The sequence below is a fragment of the Delphinapterus leucas genome, chromosome 15 (genome assembly GCF_059928025.1).
Source record: "Delphinapterus leucas isolate spDelLeu-1000000601 "Yukka" chromosome 15, BTC_Dleu_Yukka2, whole genome shotgun sequence".
Lineage (NCBI taxonomy): Eukaryota > Metazoa > Chordata > Mammalia > Artiodactyla > Monodontidae > Delphinapterus > Delphinapterus leucas.
In genome coordinates, this window is record NC_143143.1 from 3,509,362 (window position 1) to 3,524,349 (window position 14,988).

General features: G+C 60.9%; 1 protein-coding gene across 4 annotated transcripts in view; it reads right to left on the reverse strand.

Moving 5' to 3' along the window:
* RADIL (Rap associating with DIL domain) overlaps window positions 1-14,988 on the reverse strand; it is a 63,281-nt gene that overhangs the window by 12,460 nt on the left and 35,833 nt on the right. For all 4 annotated transcript variants that reach the window (XM_089895531.1, XM_089895529.1, XM_089895530.1 and 1 more), the window contains 4 exons: window positions 11,747-11,994; window positions 10,097-10,729; window positions 8,117-8,154; window positions 1,926-2,086 (listed from right to left, as the gene is read on the reverse strand). In XM_089895531.1, coding sequence (XP_089751657.1) covers window positions 1,926-2,086; window positions 8,117-8,154; window positions 10,097-10,729; window positions 11,747-11,994 — 1,080 coding nt within the window. The remainder of the gene's footprint in view (window positions 1-1,925; window positions 2,087-8,116; window positions 8,155-10,096; window positions 10,730-11,746; window positions 11,995-14,988) is intronic.

Here is a 14,988-nt window from a genome sequence, read left to right on the forward strand (position 1 = left end):
GTTTCCGGGACGCTCAGGCCCTGCTGTGGCTTCCCCAGCCCTTGTGGTCCCCGGGGCGGGCAGAGGTGGGACCCCAGCCGTCCACACACTCTCCCAACGTCGACTGGGCTACACGACATCTGGGCCTTGGATCAAGAATATCTTCCTAAGAGCAGAGCCCCCCAGCAGCTTTTTTCATGAAAATCAGCCTGACGCAGGGTCCCTGTGAAGGCTACGCTAACCCCAGGCCTGCAGCCTCTCAACACAGCGTCTGAAATATGTCCAGACAAGGAGGGGCACCGGCGGGACCCGCCTGTGAGCACTGTGCCCGAAGTCGGGGTGACGGGGTGCCGTCTCCCGACCTGTGCCGGCCTCCTGGCTTCCGCACGGAAGGACCAGCCAGAGGCCGGGTGCTCGCCGGCCGACGCCACGTGCACAAGAGTCCCCTCCACTCAGAGCCCGCTGAGCGCTGCGGCCTCAGTCCTGGGGGGCTGGAGGCCACCCCCGCAAAAGGAGCTCAACAGGGTCCGGGGAGAGAGGTGGCAGGAAGCCTCTGCAGGCGCTGGATTCCAGCAGCACCAGGCACGGGGTGGGCCCGGGCTGCTGCACAGAGCGAGGCGCGCTGGCGACGGAGACTCGGGAGGTGTAGTCCCCGCGTCACGTCCGGGGGAATGGTGGGTGACGGTCTGCGTCCAACCCAGGCCCGGTGGACAGACAGCAGCTGCCCCATCCTGGGGGTCTACTGGACGGTGTTCACAATGTCCGCCCACGGGGGACAAGGGAGGGAGCGACAGGCCAGCGGACCTGCAACGAATGACCACTGGAGCACGGAGGAGACACTGCTCCTGACACGTATCCACGGAGGCCCTGAGAGCCCAAGACAGTCCCCACCGCCCCTTCCCTGGGAAGTCGGGGGGAGAAAAGACTCAGAAACCACAACTGACGAGAGGAAGGTAGGCGGACCCCGTCTCCCCAGGCCTGGCCGGGACGCCCCAGGGCCTCGGCCCCGCCACCCCGTCTCCGAAGCCAGTGGCCAACTGAGTGCAGAGTGGGACAGCCGGCCCCCGGGCAGACCAGCCCCCTCGCCGGCAGCGGCCATGAGCCCCTCCCCTAGGAACCTAGCCGGTTGGCATCGGGGGAACCAGCAGGGCCCAGGGCCTCAGGCCGACTGTGAGGCTGTGTCCCGGGAGACATGGCCACGCCTGTCCTGCCGCGCGGCCTCCCCACGGCTCCCCGAGGCAGGCAGGCCCCCGGGGCGGGGGCGCACGCCCGCTCGGACAGGAGGGAGCGAAGCGGGCGGCTCTGTCCTCGCAGGGCAGAGTGAGGCCGCACGGGGCGAAACCGAGCCCCTGGTCCCCGACCGCCACACCCGGTCCCGCTGCATGCGGCCCCGCTGCTCCGTCCCGGCTCCGTGCCAGGACCCGCTGCGGCCCCATCAGACACACGCCAGCTGACATCTCACACCCCCTCAGGGCCTGGCCGCACGCCACCTCCTCCACGAAGCCCTCCTAGACCGCCCCAGTCAGAGTCACTCTCTCACTGAGCGTTTTCAGCGCTTTATGCTGCGTTGCATCAGCTCTACGAGGCACGTTTTCCTACGTTTTAGTCTCTGAAGTCAACACGTGTCACACAGTCTCGTAACTCTCACGAGCAACGCGCCTCCTTTCTGAGACTGCGGTGCGTTCTGGGGGGGGCTGGCGGCCAAGGGCTGACAGAATGCAGTGAGTGACCTGCGTCTCCCAGGCCTCCCCCAGTGGGGCTGCGTGAAATGACGGGGACAGAGAGCGCGGACGCGTCACGGACGAGAGGCACCGGGTTATAGCCCGACCGGCAGGTCACCTCCCTCTTTGGGGATGCCCCCGACACCCATCTCTGCTCTGGGGGCCACCTCTCCCCTGAGACGGCCCGGGGACGCTCACCACCTGGGAGCAGCAGCACGGCCATACCTGTGACGTCCAGGTCCTCCTCCAGGCTCTGCATGTAGAGTGGGCACTTCTGCTGGATAAAGTACAGAAGCTCAACCGAGTTGGACATCCAGAAGAGGATGTGCTGCAGGTCCGGAACCAGGCCCGCCATGGTGAAGCTAGCCGGGGAGAGGGGCTCCTGGCTGCCAAGACAGAGACCAAGAGTCACGCCGAACCCGCCGCTCTCTGTGCGTGAGAACGGCGGACGCTCAAAATACCCACCACGATCTGTCAGCCTGCCAGCGTCAGGCTGGGAACTGGATTCAGATCCATAGCCCGTTAGAGGCACATCGCCTACAAACCCTCACAGGAAGGACCGCCCGAGGCCACGCTGGAAAAGGCCTCTGGCAAATGGCTTTTTTTCACATCTTCTCTTTGAGAATCAGAGAACAGAGCGGCTGTGACCGTTCGGACGAGCAACAGGAATTGCCCCTCGTACTCGAGAGCAAGAGAGACGAGGGCGGGTGTCTTAAGTGAGGAACGTAACTAACAGAGGAAGCAAGCAGAGGCGCAACGGCTTGGGGTGGTGATCGGACAAGGGCAGCTAAGTGCTACCGCATCCCAGCAGGAGGCGGAAGACGACGGCTAAGGCAGCGTCAGGAGGCAGGGATCGCGGGCGCTACTGGAAGACTCAGAGATACCGTTAGGAAACCCACACAAACGACCCCACTCACGGGGGCTGCCTGGCCGTGTCTGGGGCCGCGCGGCGGGCAGAGGAGAGGGGCGGGAGGGGCTCCCAGGCGGCGGCACGGAGCTAGGCCCTTCCCGGCCCTCCAACCCCATCCCACCCTGGGGGACGGCCGCCTGGGGTAGAGGGCCCGTGGCACTCCCTTTCCAGGGGACACTGGGCACGTGGGGGCCGCCTGCCTCCCTCGAAGGCAGCCTGCGAGGTCAGCTCCGCCCATCTCAAGCCCCTCCTCCCGCGTCTCCCGGGCCCCAGCCACCAGCATCCAGGACCTGGTGTCCGAGTCGCCCGCAATGTGACAAGCACCGCGCTGTCCTCACCAGCCTCCTGGGGAGGCTGAGGGGCGGGTGCAGCAAGCAGAGCTCCAGGCGATTCCTCCCTCTAAATGCCAGTCGGTGTCTCGCTGGCACGGTTCCTCATCCCGGCAGCCAGCCTGTCGGTGCGCTGTGCATTCTGAGAGCATCCTCACACTGGAGGGTCCCTGACCACACCTGCCAGGTGCTCTGACAGGTGAGCAGAGACCCACTGACAAGCAAATCAAACCACCCAGAGGTAACTGGGTCGGTCTGGGGGTGACGCTGGGCTGTGCCTCTTACTGGCGGATTCCGGGGGGCAAGGCGGGCGTCTGCGGGCATCGCGCGAGAACAGCGCTGTCCCTAGGCTCTTCATCCTGCCTGGAGGGCTTGCCAGCGCCCGGAGCAGCTCAGGGACTACGGCTGTTGCAGTGACCGTCGTGCCGGGGGTCCTGGCGATCAGGCCCACGGGAAAAGCCGAGGGGCCATATCAGCGGCAGGGCTGGTGCGGAAGTGTCGGGCGGGCTGCAGCCTCAGCCTCCTCCGCGCCCCACGGGCCTCGGGCTCCCTTCCCCACGTTCTCCTTGGGCCTGCACTTTGCTGCTCTCTCTGGCGTAACTTCACTTTTGTCCAAAGACAGCATGACCCCCCTCTGTCCTGCTCCTGGGGAGGGACAGGCTTCAGACGCGTCTCCTTGTTTCCACTGCTTATCTTGCTCCTCTCGTCCGTTCTCCTCGCTGGTTGAATTACACACACACACGTGCACGCACGAAGAGCTTTATGTCGTCAAAAAAGGATGAATCTGCTCGTCAGAGCCTAGCTCCATTTTGTTTTCAACATTTACTGCCCTTCTCCATTCCGCCCAGAACTCAACGGGACAGACAGGCAGGCCTGCACGGAAAAACAGTCCACCAGCTACTGCCAAGTGGAGCTTTGGTGTTGGGTCCCAGCGAGGTCAGCGCTGAGGATGCGCCACCGGCCAGCCCTGCCGTACCGTGGGGCACAAACAAGGCGCAGCGGCCTGGCCCACCCGTCCGGGCAAGCACCGAGTAGGCACGACGATTTCAGGGACATGACACCAAAGGCGCAGGCAGTAAAAACACAAACAGACACGCGGCGTTACGTCAAACGGAAAGGCTTCTGTGCAGCAAAGGAAACCATTAACAGAATAAGAAGGCAACCCACGGAATGGGAGAAAACATTTGCAAACCACATATCAGATAAGGGGTGAATTTCCCAATACACATAAGGAACTCCTACAACTCAAAAGCAAAAACAAAAAAACACAAAGAAAACAAACCATTAATAACCCTATTAAAGATGCGCTGAAGACCTGAATAGATATGTCTCCAAAGCAGACAGCCAGCCAGAGGAGCATGAAAAGGTTCTCGACATACATGATCACCAGGGAAACGCGAGTCAAAGCACAAGCAGCTGCCACCCCACACCTGTCATGGTTTCACGAAAAAGCCCAGAGTCAACAAGTGTTGGTGACGACGTGGAAAAATCAGAACCCTTGTGCACTGCTGGTAGGAACGCAAACTGGTGCAGCCACTGTGTAAAACAGTATGGAGGATCCTCAAAAAACCAAAAGTAGAACTACCTTATGATCCAGCAATTCCACTTCCTGGTGTTTATCCAAAAGAATTGAAATCAGGATCTCCGAGAAATAGTAGCACCCCAGTGTTCACTGCAGTACTACTCGTAACATCCGAGACGTGGAAGCAAACGCAAGGTCTACTGACGAATGAAAGAATGAAGAAAATCTGGTTTATAACACAAGGGAACATTATCCAGCATTAAATAAAGAAGGAGGGCTTCCCTGGTGGCGCAGTGGTTGAGAGTCGGCCTGCCGATGCAGGGCACACGGGTGCGTGCCCCGGTCCGGGAGAATCCCACGTGCCGCGGAGCGGCTGGGCCCGTGAGCCGTGGCCGCTGAGCCGGCGCATCCGGAGCCTGTGCTCCGCAACGGGAGAGGCCACGACAGGGAGAGGCCCGCGTACCGCAAAAAAAAAAAAAAATAAAGAAGGAAATCCTGCAATATGCAACAACACGGATGAACCCTGAAGACATGATGCTCAGTGAAATAAGCCAGTCACAGAAGGACACGTACTGTGTGACTCCACTTACATGAGGGACCCAAAACAGTCAAACTCACAGAATCAGCGAGCAGAGGGGCAGTTACCAGGGGTGGGGGCAGGAGGGCAGACAAGAGAAACTGCTCATCGATGAGCGTGAAGTCTCAATTACGCAGGATGAGCGAGTTCTAGAGACCTGCTGTACGACAGCGCACCTACAGTTAACGATACTGTCCTGCACACTTAAAAGTTTAAGAGCATAGCTTTCATGTTAAATGTTCTCACCACAGTAAAATAAAGAAAAATAAACCAAATCAAATCAATGACGTTCTGATATAAATTTAAAAAAAAAATCATCTGGGGGACTTCCCTGGTGGTCCAGCGGTTAAGACTGCGCTTCCATGCAGGGGGCGCGGATTCGATCCCTGGTCGGGGAACTGATCCCTCATGACGCATGATGCGGCCAAAACATTTTTTAAAATAAAAATAAAGATCATCTGGGACACCTGTACAAGAGAAATTATTGCTCTTCTATATTACTTATTATTAATAATATATCATTATGATTACTGAAAATAAAATTTAAAACATTTTTGTTAGTAAATATAAAAATGAAAAAATTTCAAAAAACTTTCTAAACAATTCATGAGTCAAAGAAGAAATTAAAACAAATTATGCAAGGATAAGGAAATAATAAAGAGGTAAATGGAATAGAAATCAAAGAAAAGGTAAACAGAAACAACAAAATTGGTTCTTTTAAACAGATAACAGACAAATGCCTGGGAAGATAAATCAAAGGGGGTGGGGAGAGAAAAAATAGGAACACAACAGGAATTAAATAAGGCGATATCACTACAAATATATTAGAGATGAAAGAAGTCCTACAAGAATATAACAATTTTATTCCAATAACTTTGAAAACACAGGCAATGGATAATTTCCTAGGAAAGCAAAACTTACCAAAATCAACACAAGAAGAAACAGAAAACTAAACAAACCATAAACATTAAAGAAATGGAATCAGCAAACACAGGCGCCGCCCAGACGCTTTTCTGGGCCGCTGCCCAGAGTCCTCACCCTCAGACAAATCGACTCAGAGAACTGAAAGCAGAGAAGGCTGCCCAATTCATTTCTGAGAACCTTGCCATTAAAATCAGACAAGGACAACACAAAACAATAAATGAATTCACAGGCCAATTCTACTTATGAATTCAGATGGGAAAATCCTAAAGTATCAACAAACCGCATCTCGCCTTGCTAATGACAAAATCAACAGTTATGAGAGGTTCGATCCCGGGAATCCAATCACGGTTCAGAAAACCTCCTGATGTAGGACCCACACTCAGATTCAAGGGGAAAATGTGTGACGATCACAGACGCGGAAAAAGCATTCAGGAAGAGTTAACGGCCACTTACAATTTTAAAAGAAGCACACAAGAAAGAAAGCACACAAGAAAGAAGCACACAAGGAAGACCTGGAGCTAACGGGGCAAAATGTGACTCATGTTAAATTCAGGTGTGGGTTCAGGGGTAACTGACACACTCTGTACTCTTCTGTATTTTGAAAGTGATTCATAATTTTTTTAAAAAAAAAGCATTCGCTGGGATGGAGCCAGGGCTGTTTTTAGGCCCTAATGACACAAGGAGCTGCTGAAGGAGGGGCTGTTTCCTCCTGTCTAAGGGCCAAGGCCCCAGCAGACAGGCACCGGTGGGAGGATGCGCTCGAGGGCGAGGGCCGGGTTCTCCTGAGGACTCCTCCCTCCAGGCCCGCCTCACCCTGGGGACGAGGCAGAGCCGGGGGTGAGGCCGCCACACCTGTCACGGGGTGAGGCTGGCTCCCTCGAGGACTTCCCCTGCCGTGTGGAACCTGAAGGATGCAGGGCTTCTCCGAGCTGCCTGGGCCTCAGTTGGTCCCTCCATGCCAGGCCAGCTGTAGGCTGTCTTCCGTGGGGCCCCCCGCCCGGGGCCTGGCCTGTAACAGCACCCCGCTACCCACTACCCTCGAGCAGGGCAGCAGCCAACAGAGCACATTCGTGAGCGACGGGGATTCTGCTCCACTCAGCCCGGCGGGAGCTTCGCTGCTCAGACCCCGGCTTCCCGTCTCTGAGCCTCTAGTTCCCGGCTTCAGAAGGAGGGGATAATGATGCTTCCTCCCGACTCCCTTACAGCAGAGGTCCCCAGTCCCCCCCACAGCCCCGGGCCGCACAGCAGGAGGTGAGCGGCGGGCCGCTCCCCGTCGCTCTCATCACCACCTGAACCATCTCCCACTCCCCGCCCCGTCCGTGGAGAAACTGTCTGCCACGAAACCAGTCCCTGGTGCCAAAAAGATTGGGGACCGCTGGCTTACAGGGCCACGGGCGGACGGTACCCCACAAGCACAGACAGCAACCATGTGCTTTATAAACGGAGTATCTTCTTCACGTGTCATCCTCACATAAACAGAAATGAGGCAAACCCCGTGGACCGCAGCATGACTTAAGGCCCCGCGAGCCCTTCGTCCACGACGGGCAGTGACCACAGGCCACCTCTGCTCGGGCTGTCGCCACATGTGCGTGTTCCTTCAAGGGGACGGACGGCTGTGGCCTTCACGCCTTCACTGTGGCTAGGGGTCTGCAGCACAAACACAGGTGCCGCCGCCACCTTCTGCGGAGGCGGTTCTCGGTGGTGTCCGTTCAAGGGCAGGCGGGGGGTGTCCCAGGATACGCACGTCTTTACCGTTAATGCCAAATGGTTTCCTCAAGTCCCCCCAGCGGCGCGTAAAACTAGAGCCCGTACTTTCTATGAAAACCGACGTTGGACAGCGGAGACCCCCTGCCCCACCTCTACACCGGGAGGCGTCCACTTCCCCAAAGCAGCAGGTTCGCTTTAACACAGCAATTACGGGAGGGCGAGGAGAAGGCTTCCTGGAGGGTCGTGCCCACTCGTCTCACAGATGCTCTGGAGAGACCTCCCCGACACAGAGCTGCCCAGGGTGGTGACTACAGACATGGAAACAGCCACCCTGAGACAGAAAGATACAGAGCTGACCCCAGAGGTTGCAGGGTGAGGGGTGCTGGGACTTGGCTCCTGGGGAACCAGTGGCCTGCTGGGCGGGTACGAAGACGGGGCCGTACTTACAGGTGCGCCTGCTTCTCGGCGAGTTCTTTGGTTTTCTCCTACAATTATAAAGGGAAAAAAAGCAAAGATGAGACAAGCAGGACACCACTGACACAGGCTCCCATCTACATGAAACACGGCATCACTGCTCCGGGCGTCGCTCCAAGCTATACTGGGAAGACTGTTTTCCATTTGATCTGACCTCCTGGCATCCCGTTACTGCGTACGAACCACGCGTTTCCTACAAGAGCACTGTTTCACAGCCATCTCTCTTACGTAACAGCCGGCCACTTAGGGAGCAGTAAAGATGGGTCAAACGTATGACAAATGTCAGAACAAACGTTCTAGCAACACTCTTACGGTCAAGCTTCATAGATGCACTTTTAAAAGTCAGCCCCAGTAACGTGGAGCAGATGCACGTGGGCCTGAGTACACATGAGTATGTTTAAACGTCCCCATAGGGACTCAGGTCTAGCCAACATTTTCTGTCCCCTTTAATCAAGAACTCATTCTTGCTTCAGTGCCGTTATCCGGCTTAGCGTGGTCCTAACCGCGACTCCCTCACACGTTCTCGTGGAGGCTCACATCGGCCTGATTGATGAGACACGTGAGCACGGGGATGCACAGGAGGCTGCCGATGCCCAAGAAACAGACAGACAAATGAAACTCAAGGCTCTAGACAGACTTCTCACACCCCAGAGGGGAAGCCGTACGGGGGACACCCGGGCCCGGGACCTGGGGTGAGGGGGCCCCACCTCCACGAGCCTGTTTCCAAGCCTGCACGGGGGCAGGGGAGGGGGTTCGCAGGGCTCATCCCATGTGCATGGCGGGAGAGCCAGGGCTGACGCTCGGGCTCGGGGGGATCCAGTTCTCTGCCCGGAGTCACCAGCACCCTCCTTCGCCCCGGCGCTCTCAGCTGTGGCGTGGGACACCGCACCTACGCCGTCAGGGCGGTTGTGGGAATTAAGTCCAACAGCATCTGATTGCTAGTGTCTGGCACAGAGCAGACTCGGAAAACGACGGTGATTCGTGTGAAATTCACAGCTTCTAAGCGTCAGGCCACTAGGTCCACACTCTGCACGGACTTCAGCTGCACAGAGGGGAAGCGACCACACACACCAAATGCCACTTGGGACGCTGGGGGACGCAGCTCAGATACGCACGATGCACACAGATCGCTTGCACAAACCTTTGGATGTGGCAGGCCAGGATGGCTTTTGCTTTTAAAAAGTTTCAAACGTTTTAAATGTGGGTTTTAATCTGAGGAATCTATCCAGTGTCTACACGGCCAACTGGTTTCCTTTTCCCACGTCTGCCTCAGGGTGAGCACGGCCGAGACTAAGGGGGTCTCTCTGAAGGACAGCGTGTAACTACCAGCCATCCTTTGGGTCCCCAGGGAGTCCGGCCCCTGGACGGGCAGGAGATGCCCGCCGGGTGCTCTGGCCCCAGGGGATGTCTGGCAGTGCCTGAAGCCGCTTCCGTGAGGGGGGAGGGGAGGGGTGCTGCCAGCCGCGGGGGGGAGGGGGAGGCCAGGGAGGCTGCCCAACGTCCTGCGGTGCAGGGGTCAGCCCCCCAGCAAGGAATTCTGCCCGGACGTGCATGGTGCCGCGGTCCAGAGACCATCCTGGGCGAAGTTTCAGTGGACAGCATCGACCGGTCCTGTGCCCCCCCTCTCCCCGCCACCCGACAAGGGCTCTGCAGTGGGGTGTCGGCAGGGGCTCGACCTGCTCCCAGCAGAAAGCGCGGGGCTCCCAGGCCGCCTGGGTGCCAGCAGGGCTGGGCCGTGAGGAGGGACGCAGGACCGGAGCTCACGAAGCCAAACCCTCGGCGGATACCCCAGCTCCCCTGGTGGCCCTGCCTATCCTGCTCGCCAGACAGCGACGAGGGCTGGTCTCGGTCAAGGGGGAGCTCGCGCCCTCCACCCAGGCGGCCGCAGCTCCCACCCGCTCCTCTCCCGGCCGAGGCCGCCGGCAGCGAACCGCCCCCCGCCCCACCACTGACCCAGACCGTCTCTCGGATCATCTTGGCCATCTTGAGCAGGAGCTGCCCGAAGGAGCCCGGCTCGAGGCGGGTGGCCGAGTGCTGAATGCAGAGGCAGAGGAGGAAGGCGGGGGTCAGCTTGTGGTCGTTGCCGCCCGGCTCGACCAGCGTCATGATCCGCTGTAGCAGCGCGTCCTCCATGTCAGGCTCGAACTCCAGGTGCAGCGGCCGCGCCCGGGGGGGTCCGGGCCTCGCGGAGACCGAGGCACCCCGGGCCCGGAGCGGGGCACCGCACATCCTACAGCTCTCCGGCACGGCCCGGAGGCGGGCCAGGGCCTGGGCGGGCAGGGGCTGGGCCTGCGCTGGGTCCTTCAGCAGCAGCAGGTAGTACAGGCCCAGGGAGAGCAGGTCCCCGTGGCGCAGCACCACGGCGCGGCCCCCCACCTCCGAGAAGTTGACCGAGACGGACGCCCCGGGGATGGGCTCCAGGACCAGCTGTGCCCCCGCCTGAGCCCGGCCCAACGGCCGGCGCCTGCGGATGGTGCAGTGCAGGGGCAGGATGTCGGGGGCCGAGAGGTTGATGCTGGGCTTGCTGGAGGGGGTCCTCTGGCCCACCGTGTGCCGCTCCCGGTTGAGCACGTAGACCAGGCTGTCCTGAAACACAGACACCAGACCTCAGGGGCAGGACGCCACTCGAGCAGTTCCATCCCTGGTACCTAAGCCGCCCTGGGCAGCACACCCCCCCGCCCCCCCCGGAGCCCTTCCTGACCCGCTGCCTGCCCACATTGGGCGCCTATCCCATCTCCCAGAGCAGCCTCGGTGGCACACCAGACGCCCGGGGTGGGGTGGGGGGGAGGCTCCAGCTTTGAGACGTGAGAGGCCAGCCAAGGGCAGACCTGAACGTGGACACTGGTCTACTGACACGCCAGGCCCGCCTGCTCCGCCAGGTGACGGTGAGAAGCTGGGGAGGCGCCCCTCCTTTGTGCGCCGGCTCGGGGAGGGAAGATGCCTCCCAGGATCTGAGCTGCAGAGCCCTGACAAGGTCACACAGCGTGCGGGGAAGGTGGAGCAGGAAGGGGAGCGGGGGACACGCGGGTGAGCGAGAGGCCGGGAGGAACAGCAGACCTCCCCGGGGCAGCAGCACAGGCAGGGTCGGCGGGGTCGCCAAGGGCGAGCCCCTTCAGGCCAAGAGGCCCCCGACAAAAGTGGTATAAAATGCGGGCGCGGGGCGGGGGCCTGCGGGACTCCTCAGAGGAAGCCGCCCCGCACACGCCCGAGGCCGCGGGAGGCCTGCGCCCCAGCCCACGGGGGCCATTCCCCAGGGGCCCGCCAGGCCAGGCAGGAAGGGGGCCCAGTACCAGGTAAGACCCACGCTGGGATCAGTGAGTGAGGAGCTGGGGGAACCCCCTCCCAAGGCCCTGCTGCCGCCCACTGCAGCCCGGACGGAAGAATGTTCTGGAAGCAGAGGACGGGGAAGCCGCCACCCTCCTCCAGCGTCTAGGGCGGACCCAATGGGGTGCTCCCCCACAGCCCATTTCTCCGGCCCCCGAGCCCCCCGCTGACGTGGTCAGTAAGGAGCAGAGGGGCGGGGGCGCCAAGCCGAGAGCCTCCCGCACGCCCTGCGCGCCGCCGCCCCTCCCACCGCCTCGGGCCCAGGAGAGGGGCGCTCACGTGCTGCTGGCTGTAGCCCTGCAGAAGCAGCAGGTGGGGCGACTCGTAGAGGGAGCAGCGCATGGCGTCCTGGCCGGGCTCCTCGGGGCCCCGAGCAGCGGACGGCGGGGCGATGGCCGAGCCCAGGCTGGTCTCGCTGACTGTGCGGCGCAGCCGGGGTGGAGGGGGGCTCCAGGCTCCCCCGGCGGCTGGGGCTGGGGTTCCCTTGGCGCGGCTCCGCTGCAGTCTCCGGGCCTGGGCGTTTATCCCTGCGGCAGAAGCAGCGCGGGGTGAACAGATGGCTCGAGGCCGCTCCTAACACAGGTCGCGGCTCCGTCAAGCAGGCCTGCAGGCGGCCGCGGGACTCTGCCCACAGACCGCATCCTCGGAAGGCCGTGGCTCCTCCGGGGCTCGCTCCGAGAGCCAGGCAGCCCAGCCGTCCGAGGCCCCGGACGCCCCACAGGAGCCCGTGGCGCATCCCAGCCCCGAGACCAGCCAGCACCACGGCCTCCCCGCGGGATGCCAAGCCCACCACAGCCTTGACCCCCGCAGAGTCAGCGTGCTGGGGGCTTCGTGCGTACCATGCCGACCCCAAAACCTGCCCATCCCCTGTCCCGTCCTGGCAGCCCGTGTGTGCGTGCGGGAGCTCATTAGGTGACAACTGTTCATCATCCCCCCTCCCCCCGTTTACAAGGAGGAAGCAGTCAACTCACCACGTCACTCCAGCCCACAGGGCCGGCTGGTCTCCATCCGGAACACGGCTGCTCCGTCCCGGGGCACCTCCAACACGGCCAGGCACACGCATGCACACATGCACACGCGCACACCCGTGCACACCCCACGAAAGCCTTACCCTTCTACACATAGGAAGCGCTCTTTTAAACTAATGCCGCGTGAAAGCTGAGAAGCCACACGGAACTCGAGGGCCAGTCTCCTGTCACCGTCCCCTTCCCCGGCTGACCCAGGCCTTCCTCTCTGAGCCCCCTGCCGAGGGCCCTCCACACAGCCTCTGTCTGCAGCATCCCTTCCTATAACCGTTCCAAACAAAACCAGACAAAGCCAGGGCAAGTGAGGTGGGCAAGCAGGGGCCGAGGGCGCCCGGGAACACCGACCTGCCTTCCAGAAGGAGAAGGGAGCCCAGTCCCCGGCAGCCCACAGGGAGCCGGGGCTGCAGGAGGGAGGCCGCTCAGCCGCAGTGCGAGCTGTTTGCCGGGCGCCTGCTGCTCCCCGCCTGCTGCAGAGCCGGGCCAGCGACCGTCAGGCAGGGCAGCGGGGCGGGGGGAAGGGGTGGGGGGAAGAGGGGCGGGTCAGGGGAAGGAGGAGGCTGAGGGCAGGAGGCAGGGATGGAGGAACAGAGGTGGGGGGCAGGTGGGGAGGCAGCCCCCAGCCTCACCAGTCCCGCCCCCCCGGTCTCACGGCTGGGGCATCACGGCACAAGCGGGGGCCCTGCCTGGAAGAAGACATTTAAAAACCAGTCCAAAACGACGCTCTAGCCCAGGCTTTTCCTCCCCCTAGGACAGGGCCGCAGGAGAGGATGCACCTCAGAACCACCTTGCACAAGTGCTGGGGCTCCCGGGCAGCAGCAGAGCCCATAAGGTCACCCTTTCCTCTTGGATTCCTGGGGGCCCCCAGAGGCCCTGGACGAGGCCCGAGCCAGCGTCCCTGGGACTGCAGCAGACGGGCGTGGGCGCACACTCTCGGCCGACTGGACACCGCTCCTCCGGCTGGGGTCCCGCGTCCCCTCGCAGCTGACCCCCTCCCAGGCTAAAGCAGGGGCTCTTGCCCCGCCCGCGCTCAGGGCCGCCTGGGGAGTTTGCAACAGCGTCCAGGGCTCATCCACGGCCCCTCAGGGTTGAAGGGCCAGGGCTGTCGGGAGGGAGGTAGCGGCAGCTCAAGGCCGGGGCCGCTGGACCGCCAACGCCAGCACGGCCAGCGTGCAGAGCAACCCACAAGGTCCAGCCGACAGACCCGTGCACACCCTGTGGGCAGCACAGCCACGAGGACCCTCACACGTGTGGACACCTGAGCAAGGAAGGCCCCTGAACCCCACGAAACCCTCCACGGGGACTATCCTCGCACAGGGCAGAGATGCTGCAGGGAAAGCTGGGCCCAGCCTGTACCCAGTGGCGGGTGGAAAGGCAGATGGGGAGCAATGGGTAGGGTGTGGGACCTCTGTTTACATGCTGAAAAGAGCACACGAAACCCCGCGGCATGCTGCTCATGGTGTGCGTATATGTGCAAGTAAAGCTGTTTTCGAAAACGGATAGAAAAGGCACACAGTAAGTTCAAGAAATGGCCATCTCACAGGTGCGGGTCTGAGCCCGGGGAGGCACATTACATAACGTATTGGAGCTGCTAGAACACGTGTGATGTCACATACTGCACGTGATAGGACACACTTTATGGATCACTCTGTGTGATGTTTTACTCGTTTTATTTTTAAAAACTCTAAATGAATGTGATTAAAAATGTTTATGTCAACTCTGGAAGGCAAGTACTCAGGTGTAAAATAAAAATCATAAACACTCTGAGGTCCTCGCACGTGTGTAGGACTCTGCGGCTGCCCCGAGGTGGTCTGGGGGCCTGGGGGGGGGGCGCCTGACGAGGCCGCTGGAGGGTGCCGATGAGGTGCCGCGCCGCGTCTGATCCCACTTCAGCTTTGCCACCGCAACCCACGCATCCCAACGACTCGCAAACCCAGGGCGTGTCTGCCTGGCTCTGAGCAGAACCTCCTCCCTAAGCCTGGGGTGGAGGCTGGGTGGCGACAGGAGGGACGTGTGGGCAGCGTCGCCCACAAGCCAGCGGCCTGCGGGGCGCAGCCTGGGGTTCTCAGCCTGGTCCAGGCAGACCCACAGCCTCGTGGTCCAGGCTCTGCGCACTGGATCTGGGGCGTCATGGTGGAGCCCGCGTCCAGAGCAAGGTCGTCCCCATGGCCCCTCCACCGCCACCATGATGGGGATTCGGCAACAGACACACCACGGAGAAGCCCTGGCCCACAGGGGAGCGGCGCTGACGGGATAACGTGACGAGAGTGGCCAGGCCTTGTACGGTGGTGATTTCACATGCCAAGTCACTCATCTTAGAGGAAAACGCCCAACCTTGCCACTGGGTGAAGAAGACGCGCTCCATTTCTGGATCACGCCTCCCCGTGAGCTGGGCTGGACGGCCCAGTCCTGGACATTTCTCGCTACGCTAGGGGTGACCGAGTTAGCGAGGTCAGAGGTTTATCTGGTCCTGCAGGTCTGAGGGACACCCGGGAATCT